This window comes from Empidonax traillii, unplaced genomic scaffold, assembly GCF_003031625.1.
Source record: "Empidonax traillii isolate 1590-97213 ecotype Southwest subspecies unplaced genomic scaffold, ASM303162v1 scaffold65:size4453928, whole genome shotgun sequence".
Lineage (NCBI taxonomy): Eukaryota > Metazoa > Chordata > Aves > Passeriformes > Tyrannidae > Empidonax > Empidonax traillii.
The window spans coordinates 32,558-46,182 of record NW_020955258.1 but is presented as its reverse complement, the minus strand read 5'-3'; the positions used below and the strand labels follow the sequence as shown (position 1 = coordinate 46,182).

The 13,625-nt window shown below is 40.2% G+C and overlaps 1 protein-coding gene across 1 annotated transcript in view; it reads right to left on the bottom strand.

Moving 5' to 3' along the window:
* SPATS2L (spermatogenesis associated serine rich 2 like) overlaps positions 1-13,625 on the bottom strand; it is a 43,071-nt gene that overhangs the window by 10,410 nt on the left and 19,036 nt on the right. Inside the window, exons 5-7 of the mRNA XM_027880093.1 lie at positions 10,497-10,697; positions 9,941-10,076; positions 283-341 (exon numbers count right to left, since the gene is read on the bottom strand). Coding sequence (XP_027735894.1) covers positions 283-341; positions 9,941-10,076; positions 10,497-10,697 — 396 coding nt within the window. The remainder of the gene's footprint in view (positions 1-282; positions 342-9,940; positions 10,077-10,496; positions 10,698-13,625) is intronic.

Here is a 13,625-nt window from a genome sequence, read left to right as displayed (position 1 = left end):
AAAGCTCTGGTAGGTAAGCAGAAGGAATAAATAATTTAAATCAGACTTCATATGAGCTTTTAGTTCACCTGAATTTCATAATATTGAAATTTGATGCACAATCCTTGTAGACAGGAACCACCCTGCAACACCACAGCCTTATTTGCCTGTATACATACACAATGAAAGATGAGGAAATGCTGCTAACCAAATTTATGCACTGTGTAATTTTCTGCCAAACAAAACAACTGTTCCCGTGGCTATTCCAAAAGTTCCCTGTGTATTTTTTTTTTTTTTACTTACTGGCTTCTTCTTTAACTTTATCAATTTCTGCCATTAATGATACTTCTTTGTCTACGATGCTAAAAAAGGAAAAAAAAAAAGAAAGAAAAAAACCATAATTTAATCCATGCTAGAACTACATCAAATCAAAAGCTGTAACTACACATACACTTCAGACCTTAGTTATGGGCAGTTTTGAAATGAATAATACTTAAAAAATTGAAACTGAAGAGACATCTAGGTAAGCGACTACAAAAAAATCAGTGATGATCAGTGCATGCTGATTTACACAAACATCTCACTGGCTTGCCCACATGTCTGCACAGATGTGGAAGTCACTCTGATTTACCTCTTCAGCACTGTCTCAGCACAGAAACCCTCAAATGACTAAACAGTCTGTTTCCTAATTAAGCCACATAAACCATTGCTGCTGCCCAGGTTAATACAGCACAAGAATAAGAATAGAACAAAATTTAAGACGTGTGGAAAGTGGTCCTTCTCTTCCTTAAATAGAGATATTTTTGTAAAATATGTCAAGGTAGACAAGAAAATGGTTTGTGATGTAAATAAGCATTAAAGTACCTCCATAACATAGGCCAGCTTCCTTGACCCCTTTTCTCTCCACGACTGGGAAGGAGTGGATCAACTTTTACCTGGCTTTCCTAAAGGAATTGTGTGCTTCTCCTTTCACAAACCTCTGGTGTGCAATCCCTGACTGCTTTTAAGCTGTCAAAGTGCAAACTGATCAGGTGGGTCTGCTGAGAGCAGATAGATCTGGTAAATGAACACCATGAACCCAGAGACACTGCTCAGTACAATAACACCACTGCAGAAGGCTCTTCAGTGGACAGCGCTCTGCTGTGCCATTCTACTTTCCCCTCACTAGACTATTCATAAAGTTAAGTTCACATTTAATAAACACCACCAATATTAATGTTTATGTTCGCATAAGTAACTAAATGAAAGCAGCTTGGGGGGCGGGGGGGGGGGGGGGAAATTGCAAAAAGTAGGTCAAATACCAGCAGTACATCTAGTACACACTCAAGGGAAGAGTGGAGTTCTCAACTCTTTTACTAAAATCATCCTTAATCAAAAGCTTTTGTACCCAGTGAAGACACTGAGCTACATATGAACCAGTTTCTGCTGAAGAAAGACATTCTGGAAAACTCAAAACCTGAAACATTTTTCTAGAACATGCTTCACAGGAAAGGCAAGATCCTATAGAGTTCAGTGGGCAGTAAACAAAGAGCAGTCTTAAAGAGTAGAAAAGGACTGACAGGTCCTTAACTAAAAGAGGGAAAGGCTGGTGAGCAGGCAGCGTGGGGAATACAGGGCAAACACAGCTGACACCCAAAAAATCACCAGCTAGAGTGTGTCCAAGTGCTATGGCATGCTTCCTTGAAATCTTCCCATAAGTTAACCAAGCTCACACAGGAGCTTTGCAGCTTTGCAGAGTCCCACCCCTGGATTTTCCCAGCCTACCATGTCACCTTTAGAGGAGGAGACCTTTACACGGCCTCTCAGCAGCCAACAAGAGGGACAGAAGCAGGTTTTGGCTGATGGCAAACAATGCAGCAAGACAATAAAATTGCAGTGTAACACGTTTTTGTTTCACACATAGAAACAAGACTAAAAATATTGTTTTGGCCTGCCAGATCAATTTAGTGTGACCTACACACCAGAGGAAATAAAACAGCAGGGGTTTTTTTACGGTAGAGCAAATCTTAGAATGAAAGGACACATTTGTTCCAGTTGGCACTCAATATTCTCCAGGCATGAGCATTAAACTTGAACTCCAAATAAGCAGGTGATGATTCCAGCGTGCTCATCTAAATAGTGATAGCTTTTCGGAATTAATCTATTTTCAATTAGCTTGTATAACTACATGGTATAATAAACTTCCTTGGCTTTCACAGCAGGTGGCTTAAATGAGTCTTGTAAGTTCTTACCTATTTCTACCCTCCACAAAGAGAATTTAATGATCTTTAGTATTTTCCTTTGAATTAAAAGCCTGCACATTTTTGTTTTTCTGTCTCTGTTACAAAAGTGCCTTCCTAATGTGCTACACAGGTTATATAAACAAACTTTTGTCTGGAAAAAAATAGTCAAGCAACAAGATCACAACAGAAGAGCTCATCAGAAGTGTGTTTTAGCACAGCTCATTCCATGACTGTCCTCTCTGCACTCTAACAGCAGATCCTGACTAAACTGCTTAGCCCATAGCATTTTATTTTGATGCCAAATAAAACCACTTTTAATACCAGAATGGGAACAAGGCCATGGCAGCCCTATATTTATCATATTTTATAATCATATCTCTTCTGTTACTAAACAAAAAAAAAAACTTTGGTACCTTTGTCAACGTGAGACTAATTAATGCAATAAACTAAGTTTCTTTAACAGTCAGATATTCATGAGGTTTCCCTTCCCTGAAGACAGTGCAGCTGTACTAATTTTTATCAGCCGAGGGTATGCAATCTCTCTCTCTTGGCTAAAGGCAAGGAACATACTAATTCTCATCTGGAAGTGTACAATCACATTCCTCAGCTTGGAAATCATAAATGGCCATATGTCATATATGGGGAACATTAATGTTTCCTTAGGAATTCCTAGGCCAATCAGTACTAGGAAATGCTATTTTTTTCCTAGTTTGCATAAGGGTCAATTATTAAGGAAATGGTGTACGAATCAATTTGAGTCCTTCCTAGTCACATTTAGCACTTCAGTGCAAAATTGAGCAACGTGTCATCCAGCAAGAACTTGGCAGAGTTCTAAACAAGTGAAAATCACAGACAGAAAGATGAAAAACTAGCCTAGGAAAAAACCCCACAAAACAAATACAAATACAAAGAGAAAACTAAATGCCAAGAGATACAGGAGCAGAAAGGACAAAAACACCACAGAAAACTCAATGGATCAAATCTTATTTCTCATTCCTGCTAGGATCCTACCATTTTCACATGAAGCTCAGACAGCCCTTAATGGGGCTCAGTGTGGTGATCATCATCAGACCACAGCACTAGTGTTCTTGAGAACTCCTCAAAGCTCAGCTCATCAATACCTCCTGGGAATGCATTTTCTTTCAATGCTTCTTGGTGTCCATTTGACACCTAAATGTTGCCTCGAGCTGGTACACTCTGGTGCACAGCCTGCAGCCATTGCTGTGCTGTGGAAAACTGGAAACTGGGTGCTATAGGAACTTTCTGCACACTCAGGTATGACCAGATTTGAGCTCTAGCAGAGCAAGGATCAGAATGCATTTCAGATCTAAAGATACCTCAGGGAAAACATTCTGCTCATTCCTTCCTCTCTAGTTCTGCTGTTTCTCTTGGGTTTTCTATAGATGTTAGAGACCAGGTTTAAAATCATGAACAGACTACTTCAGCCGACATTTTGAAGAAATCATAATCTTGACATTTTTTTTTCTGATTATTCCAAGCAATAAAAATCTATCAGGCTTCAGCATGCCTTCTCCTTAACTTGAATATCAGCACGGAATATATTCCCATATACCATTTGAGACTCCTGTGACAAACACACAACTCAGCACCACTTCTCTCTCCAAATGTACCTGAATCCACGCCCTAATCAAGAGTCCATAGGTTCCCCTGCTGTAGTAGACAAAATACTGGGACTCAAATCCCCTCTCCCATTGACCAGACTCAAGAGCAGATCTGAATCAAGTGAGTCTTACACTCCACGACTGATGCTGGAGCCAAAACAGAGTAACACTGCTACCTCTTTCTTCTCTGTCTCCCTTCACTACACCTCTCTCCTGAAAAGGCTGATTCTGCCCTTTCCTTACACCTCACTTTTGCAGGATCGGGACCTGGGTACCAAACTCCACCTGCCAGCATCACAGCACTGCTCACTGCAGGTGAGGATCTGCAGTTTGCAGCACAGGATTCCACAAATTTTGAGGTGGGGAAGGGAGACAATCTTGAAGGGACACAGCAAGGCAGAGGCTTAATGTAAAGGACATGCAAATGAGACACAGCTGGTGCTCACGCTGCAGGGATATGAGATGCAGCAGGAGAAGCAGCAGCTCTCTAGGAATCATTTTGCTAAAGTGATTCTGAAGGCAAGAACATAATTCTATTCCTGGTCAAATGGACAGTACTCATGCCTTGGCCTCACACAGGCAGGCAGAATTCACACTAGAATACAGTGGCAAAAGAGCTGCAAATGCCAAACTACAGTGAGCTGCTGGCACAGCAAGGATATGGGTAAATTATGCTGACAGCTGCCTCATTTCACAATTTCACACTCAGAATAAATTCTGAATTTTTTCTGACATTAGTGGAAACAAATTAATCTTCCTCTAGTTTACTGCATGAAATTTAGTGTTTGCACAGTGAAAAAGAAAAGATATTTTCAGTCAGCTGCAATATCTCAAAATCCCACTAAAATGATTAAAGTTATTAGTGCCTCTTCAGAAAAGCTGCATCAGATTGCCAGGCTGGCTGATTTATAGCTTTACTGATGAGAATCACAAGGGTTCCAGATGACCAGAATCTTTTCCTTCCTTTTGCCTCTTCCAGGCATTATTATAAAGGTAATTATTTCCTTTTTGTGTTTAGTTTATGTCTGACAACGGTAAGATCAGAAAGGAGATATTCACTTTTCATCCACAATGACATGCACAAAAGCAACAGTCTACCTGCATGGCCCCAATAAACATGTGTTCTTGTATTGTACTGAGGATGACAAACACACCTATGAACGACTGGGAGGGAAGAGGGGAGACACAAGGATATAGAGTATGAGCAACAGGCTAAGAGACTGTAATCCACCTCTGGATCTCACCTCTGGAATCTATTTTCGCAAACTTGGTAAAAAAAATAGAGGGACGAAGCAAGTAACTGTAAGAGACAAAGGGGCCAGAAGGGGGATGTTATGTATCTCATGGAAACCTAACTGCCCTCATTTCATCAGCTCTGTTCCTTCCCTCCACTGGTGCACAGCAGGGGTGATCCCACACTGCTGGAGGTCGTGAGAAGAGTGTGAGCACAAGCCCCTCTCCCAGTGCTGCAGCTCTGCAGGTAAGTACCCAGCCTGAGGCCACAGCTGTTGCATCAGGTTCTCCCACACCCCCCAGGCAGCAGGGACAGGGCCCAGGGGTCTTGGTCAAAGCACTTGTCTTTCAAAGTACCTGAAAACCCAGCTGGGCCCAAGGAAACCTAAATGCCAGGAGACTGTTTTTTCCTTCTCTGCACTGGCAAGGGTAAAGACTAAATTGTGTGACTGATGGGCAAACAAACATCCCAACAAACTGCAAGAGGATTTGAAAATCTCTGCTTTAGAGCCATAAGGACTACCAAAGACCAGCAGCCACACAGAAAGCTCATAAGGAAGGATTCTGAAAATGCAGAGAGAAACAGCACAAGAACTCTGTTCAGTGTAAAGCAGTACTAGTCCTGGCCTTTGCAAGCATCTGCCCATGCTTCAAACTACCACATCACTAACACAGGCAGCTCTCATCTGATGCCACTGATTCTGGGCTATGGGCAACAGAAAACCATCATCTTTACAGTTTGTCAAGTAGGGGTCCTAGAAAGGGGGTGCCTGTGTTCACTCACTGCTCTGCTATGGTGACCCCTGCTTACCACATTGCACCAAATTAGTACAAACACAATTATGTTCTTCAAAGTTACTTCTTCCCCTATTCAACCACTCCGCTGCTTTGACTTAGAAAATAATACTGAAACTGCTTAATTTTACCCAAACATATAGCACATGCTTTCTAATTGTTCCCTGAATCTATTTTAACATATTTTTAAATTGTCAGTATGGTCAAACTCCACCTTTCCAGCATTATGTCAGAATGAATTTTTTATCCAGCCTACGGTGGAACGTTCAAGTGCTTTTCTTCACTCCAAAAAAATCAGTTGTTTTGGTTTTCATGCTCTTTAAAAAGCATTGGACTTAACAACATGTTTGAGATGCAAAGAGTAGAGAAGCTTGAATTTATGTGGTTCAGTTCTGCAGGCAGTGTAATGAAACCTGGTTCTTACTGTTTCTACAGACTATTTTCTGTTGATGGCAGACCGTGTGGGCAAGTAGCAGATGTTTCCTTTTAGTTTTCCATATGACTGTGTGAATGCCCAACATGTGAAAATTATTTTCTGGCAAAGGGTGTTATGGGGAACTCTGGCTCCTTTTGTGCTCTACACATTTCACTCAGATTTCCTGGGGCTCTCCTTTTATCCCCAGGATGGTTATTCAGTCTCTTGGTGGAAAAGTGAGAACACAATTACAGCATGCAGGTTTTGAGCTTGGCAACAAATGTCTCAAGTGCACTCTAGTGAGAGGGGAGTTCAATTAGCTTTTCTGCCCTTCCCTGCAACTTAAGAACTATTTGGTAATCTTCTTTTCTGTGCTCTGCACTATTGTGAGACGTGGCTATGCTCTGACATATTTTACATCCAAGGAGTAAGGAGAGCAGCTCATGTTCTCACTCACACAAAGGTGTTGCTGAAAACCAGACAGCAAAGCTGAATGCAATGAGCAGAAATGCTGGTTCAAGGAGTACTGTCAGGACAATCTTCCTCATAACTTTCAGGCACATGTGGGCTTCAGACACACTGCCCTTCAGCTTGCTTTGCTCAGTGCTCTCATAACGCTGGGAAAGCCACGTCATATAAAGCCCAGCAAGAACAGGGGTGATGAGAGTGCCAGATCACAGCAGAAGAACAGTCCACAAGAGACTGTGAAAGACTCCTTGTGAGGCAAAGTGCCCTGCCTGGACCAGCCCATGGATTGTAAAATGCTCTGGTGTCTTCTGGCATGAAAAGCACTGTACAAAACCAAGTTGTTATCACTTATTCTGAGCACATGGAGAATTACTCCAGTTTGCAGGAACTTCTGGGAGGCTCTTTAAGAAAAAGAAAAGCGATCCCACTGCAGTGTTTTTAAATAAGCATCTTTCTGGGATGGTTATTTGTTCCACTTTGTTAAAAAGTTAAAATGGAAGCAAGCATTGCATTTTTTCCCCCAAGCTTTTACAGGTGTTCACAGCACACCTGCTCCCTAGCACTGCTTTTTTAGATTGTGGGAGGGTATGCAATGTTTTGCCAGAGAGGTGACTTTTTGACTAGCAGCATAGTGGTGACTGAACATGTTGAGGAGTAACTTCCCTTCGCTGGTTAGGTCAAGCTGTGAAATACTGAGCCAGAGAGAGACATGGATTTCCAATGACAACTATCACTCAACAGTTTCTCCTGCTAAAAGAAAAATTTTTTGTGAATCTTTCTGCTGAAGCTTTCAGAACACATGTGCTATTCATTTATCTCCATAATAATGGTTTCATATACTGTCTGGAGGTAGGAGGAAGATACATGATACTATCTTTGCATTCTTCATTCTTTCCGTGATCAGTAAAATCATGAAAAGATTGTAAAAAACCAAAACAGACTATCAAAAAGTCAAAAATATTACTGACTCTTGCAATTTAGTTTTGATTCAAAGCTTATTAGTAAATGCAAAAAGGGACACAAAAACAGTCTTTTATCCTATTACCAAAGGAAGAAAAATAGACCCAAAAGAGACAACAAAGTACTATGTGTTTCAGCATCTAGCTGCAATGCAAGATTAAAGCTTCTGACTCATTCAGCTCCATTAAAACCCCTTAGGTGGTGACAGCAGTGTGTAACAGGAACTGGTTAAGCTCTCATCTACATTATGGTATTGAGCCCATTCCAATATTCCTGGCAGTTCTGAACATGGACAGCATTTAGTGGCTGTTCCATGTTTATCTGCTGTACATCTCAACCAGCCTGCACTCCAGCAGCAACTGGAGAAGAACTTGGAAAAAGCTTCGGAATCACTCTCATAATGGAGATGTGATATCATGCCTTCGCTTTTGGCCGCTCCACAGTCCTCTGGGAGCAACAGTTTAGTTGAATTGCTTAATTTTCCTTGATAGGCAAGTTGACCGTGGCACAGAGAATTCCCATGCCCAAGAAGGGTGATAAATATGCAAGAGGCCGTGTGCTCACTTAATACCTCATCCTCCTGCTACTGCTAGTCATGTTTTGTGCAGCTCTGAAGCAAGGAAATTGCCATGTAGATAACTCACACTGAACCATCCAGCCCAGGAATACGATGTGTTGACTGTAGGAGGTCACAAGGTCATATGAATTATCACAAAACTCTCCTTAATTTCAGTGAAGAAGGTGTAAAGTCTTGCATTTCACTGTTTAAGGCAAAATTCACCTTCATTTATTCAAAGAAAAACCTAAACATTAGGCTCATGAGCTGCCAAAAGCAATATAGCCAGCATTGAGATTTCCATAAACATGTGCTGATGTTACACTGTCCTTGTTGCAATGTTATGCTACATGCATGAAATTGCTTTGCAAGGCACAAATATTCAGATCTGTTACAGATCTGTTGCAGAACTTCTACCTTCAATAATTTAGGCACTAAAGCTGGTAGGAGGCAAAATTAAATGAAGCCTATTCAAAAGTTTTCCAGGCTATTTTCAACATTAAGTACTTGCATTTACATACTCTTTTTGGGTAACTTTGTCTTTTCCTCTATTAAGTAACGTATTTTAGCATGAGGCAATATACTTCAGTGTTTTTCAAGCTAAAACATGAATAATGAAGAATTTCAGTTCTGAATTTACTACTCCCTGCATTTTTAGGTCATGTCAGAGTTCTAAGCCTATTCCATGACCAGAACAATTCCCTAAAGACTAAACTGACTGTAACTGCCTGCAACCAACGTTAGACATGTGACATCATATAGTTTTAATACTGCTACGAAAAAAAAGATATGCTCATACAAATACTGATAAACACTGTGGATGAATTAGAGGGGAAGGGTTTTTGTATTCTTCTGTGATTTGTAACCAAGCATTGTACATTTCAACGCGATTTCTTCTGTTTACTGCAACTGTCTAATATCCAGGTTTTAAATGACATCTACGCTTCACCAAGATCAAGTAGAACTCAAAGCAGAAAATATTTTTCTATGACAAAAACATACGAAATATGCAATCTGCTACTACAACAATTATTTCTGCTACGAATTTTCAAAGGGCATAGATATACACATTGAAGACCATGAGTAATCAAAATTACAATGGCAAAAATAGATTAAAGACATAAAAGAATGAGGAAAAAGAATGAACTAGAGATAAGAATTGGAAATGAAAGGATGGATGGGAAAGTTAGAAAAAACTATATAGGAAAGAAAAAAAACAATGGTGGATAAGAAGTAAAGATGATGGGACATGAAGAGACAGTAAAGGACTGTCTGCCAAAGAAGATAAGATCAAAGAAATAGTATAGAAAGATGAGATTTAAAGAAGGTAAAAGAGACTTCAGAAAATCCTACAGGTAGGATATTTAGAGCTGCTTTCATTTGCTCAGATATGCTGCCACTGGACTTGATACAAAAGATTTAGGTCAAGATGGATCATTTAGGGCAAAAAACAGCAGTGATTTTTTTTTTTTTTGAAGAACTTTCACGTACGTAAGCAACCACACACTTATGCATATTGTACTTCCTGGTTGGTGAGGAGTGTCATTTAATGGCACCATGTATTTTTTTGGATGCAATCAAATGCTACAAGCAAAGATGGTGTAAGTGACCCCCTCCCCACTAACGCCATTGTCTTAATTAGCCCCTTTCTCAGGTGGTGCTGATGGATCTCTGAAGCTGATTGACCTACCAGCTGTGCAATTCTGCAAAAGCAGCTTTGATCTTCTTCACTGAATTATCCACTTCCTCTTTGATCATCACACGGTATCTGGTTAGAGAAACAGTGCAACGCTGCAAGTCTTTTACTGATTTTTCAATGTTTGGCCCTAAAATAGAAAACCAAAATTGCACAAAAGTCAGAAAGCTGGTTTTGGCTTTTCTGAATGAGGGGGCAGGAGTAGATCAAAGTGTTATTTGCCCGAATTAGGATGAAGTGGTTATGCTCCTGAAGTCCCTAAATCCAACTATTCCTTAGTCCTTCCCTGCTGCTCCTCAGTTTCTAAACTCACTCCTCAAATCAAATGAGTGTTATAAAGGCACCATTAGTTAGAATTATTTATTTTAAATTTCCTTTAATATAATGTTAAATAGCCCATAAACTGTTTTACTCATTTTTGTTATGCTGAACGTGATTCTGCTCTCACTTTGCAACACATCTTCTTCACATAAATGAAATTCCATTTTTTTTCCTAGAGGCCTCAGCTCTCTTACCACCTCAGAACACAGCAACCAGAGATCCAATTTACCTCTTTTTTTAACTGAATCATCTGTCTTTGTTTCAAGCTGGGTTGTAGCATTGGATGATTTAACTGAGGAAGATTTTGACTTTGGCCTGCCTGGGTTACACTGGAGTTGAACGGATGACTGAAGAGGCTCATGCTGTTCTACTCCATTCATAGTCTTTGGGCTTAATTCCACAGATAATCTCTGGCATTCTCGTTCTCTGTCTGCAAGAAAACATTAAGGATGAAAACAGGGAGTTATAAGATTAGAAAAGATATGAAGCCTTATTCTTAGGGCAGAATGACTTTATGCCTAAGCACTGGACATATCAAAGGTGTTTTCATTGGCACACATCCTACAGGACCTCAGTTAGCCATCACAACAAACAAAACTGTTTTGGTTATTAAGGACTAATTGGAACACATCTATGTTTCAACAGTCTAAAATGAAAACCTCATTAAAGAAATCAACTCTTTCATGCTGATATGAAAAAATACCTCATAACAAAAAAGTAAACTACCAGCTATAATCTTTGCCCAAATATTTGAGAACAGAACTAGAGAGGAAGTCTGCTATGGAAAGCATGGACTTTAATGTTGATACATATATATATGTATATATTTATATATCTCTATATCTCACACACCAAAAAACGTTCCTCCTTTTATCTTCATTTTAAAAGCACTGACTAAACATTCCTATCTGAAAAACTTACCTTGCCTGATTAAAGATTTCTATCAAAAGCAGCTGCTAAGAGGAACTAAGTAGGAAATGAAACTATGTCAAAGATTAGGTTCCTGGGTTCAACAGCTTCAGAGGGATATGATAACAATGCCTGTGCCTGTTTGGCTGCCACAAGATGACCTGGTTTCCTCTTTCCAAGACTCCAAAGGGATTCAAGATATCACCATCGTGACAGACAGACAAGCAGCCAAAGAATGACTACAAAAACTGAAAGGTGAGGCCAGCTATTACTGCCACTGTGAATTTTATTTAAGGAAACAAGCACAGCCAATGATTTGTTAACTCTTTTTTTCTCATCTTTGTACTTATTTTGATGAATGAATGAACGATAGTTTGTTTTGAAGTTGCTCTTTATGCATCACTTTACTCAGCTGATGATGTGTGGTGTCTGGAGAAAAGGGGCTTGTCAGATTAACAGCTGGATTACAGCCCATGGAGTGGGATTTACACTGAGGTTACCACATTATTAGCTGCAGCATATCAACTAGTGACTTCTTTGTCCTGGCTGGGCATTAGGACAGGTGTAAAGTATATCTCAGTTTTCATGGCAATCACGTAACACCAGAGGAACAAGGAGGAACATCAGTGCTCACACTTTAAACCAGCTTTTGCTTAAGGGCTTTAAAAGGTGAGTCTGAAAACAGAAAAGGTATCTGAAATAAAACAGTAAGAAAATAGTGAAAGAAGTTAAAGAAACACCAGTGATGCAGAACTCTGAGCATGCCAAAGGTTCAAGGCAGACACCAGTCTCTCATATAGTAAGGAACTCTCTTCTGAGGTAACTGCCATTAACCCTGTTCAACCCTGGCTGCAACTCACACTAATGCAGATAGCTTTGATCTATAAAGAACGTTCTTTCCACTGTCAGTTAAGGCTGGCCTTGCTAAATAGCTCTAACAGATAGTTCGAAACAAGCAGACTATCAGCTAACCTACAGAGAAAGGCAAGGGCTTTTGGGTTCTGTCCCCAAGATTACATCTTCTGAAATTTATTGTTTAAGTGCAAAAGTGTTTTAATACTGCATTTAATTAGCAGTTTTGGTACACTTGTCAAGACCAATAACAACTTTGACAGCTCTTTGCCTAAAAAAACTCATCTAGAACAATGACACTCTAAAAACTTGTCAATCACCTTTTGCCTGCAATATACTTTGACACTGTTTCTTGCAAAATGACACATGAGCAATTTTAAAACCCATCAGCCAGATGACCAACACAGACTAGCAAGCAATGATTTCGTACCCTGCAACTAGACTTCCAAATTTGGCTGAAGACAATCAGCAGAATTAAAAATACATTAAGAAAGTCGGCATCAAATCTCTGAAGACCTGGGCCAGCTAAGAAACACGTGTAACAAAATCTAGGGACAAAGTCTCTTTCAAATACTTGAAAGAGAAGTCAAAGGTTTGGCTAACAGTAGCTACCAGTCAACTGCTGCACGGTTCAGTACTTGGTGCTTTGGAACTTCAGCTCTGGTCTAATGTGTCACATCCCCTGTGTTAACACTCAAGTATTACCACACCTGCCAGCAATGGCAGCAGCCCAAAGAAACGTGCTTTGAAATCTGCTGAGCTGCCAGCTTCAAAATGAGTGGTTTATCTTTTTATAACAGCTTGCAATGCAATACCTTTTAAATCAAGTGAACCTCACGGATTCTTCGGCTAAAAGAAGTAAAAAACCCCACACCTCCTCTGAGATATACACAGGAAGTTAGAAAGATTCTCTAAAAATCTTCTCACGTGAAAAAATAATTTCAAAAAGTAGGACAGAGGTCAGTGTCTGATCTGCATCTGGTTTTACCCAGGTCCCCACAAAAGCAATAGCATGGCAAGGCAGCATTAAATATCCTTGCAGTGCATTCACACACCTTCTTTACAAAGGAATGCACAGAAAGGGTAACAACAACAAATACTTCTAAGAAAGATGGAATAAGGGCAAGAAACAAACAGATCTGAACTAAAGGCAGTAGCCACGTGTTCTCCTCTATCATTTTCTACTCCCTTCTGGTTCCTGAAGTTCCTTCCAGGCAGCCAGGATTTTATGGCTCTGAAAGACCTGATCTTACAAACTGAGAGTTGGTATAGGCAAAGCTTCAACCTCATGTTCCTCACGGGGAGGAAAGTACTCAGGAACTGTCAATAGACACCTAACTGTGATCCTTCTAATCTGTGAACTGTCTGAAGGTGAGGGTGAAATGACTACAGGAACCTCAATTTGATGTGGAAGGAACCAAAACAAACAAGCCAGACAAAGACAATACAAAGGAGATTTCAACACAAGAGGGAGCAATATGAAACTCGTGCACTTTGGACTCACTTGAGCATTTCAAACTGCTTTAGAAGAGTCTGTATGACTTGCTCTGAAACCACAAGGCCACAGATGCTGGCCCCTGAAGGATCCTGAGCACCA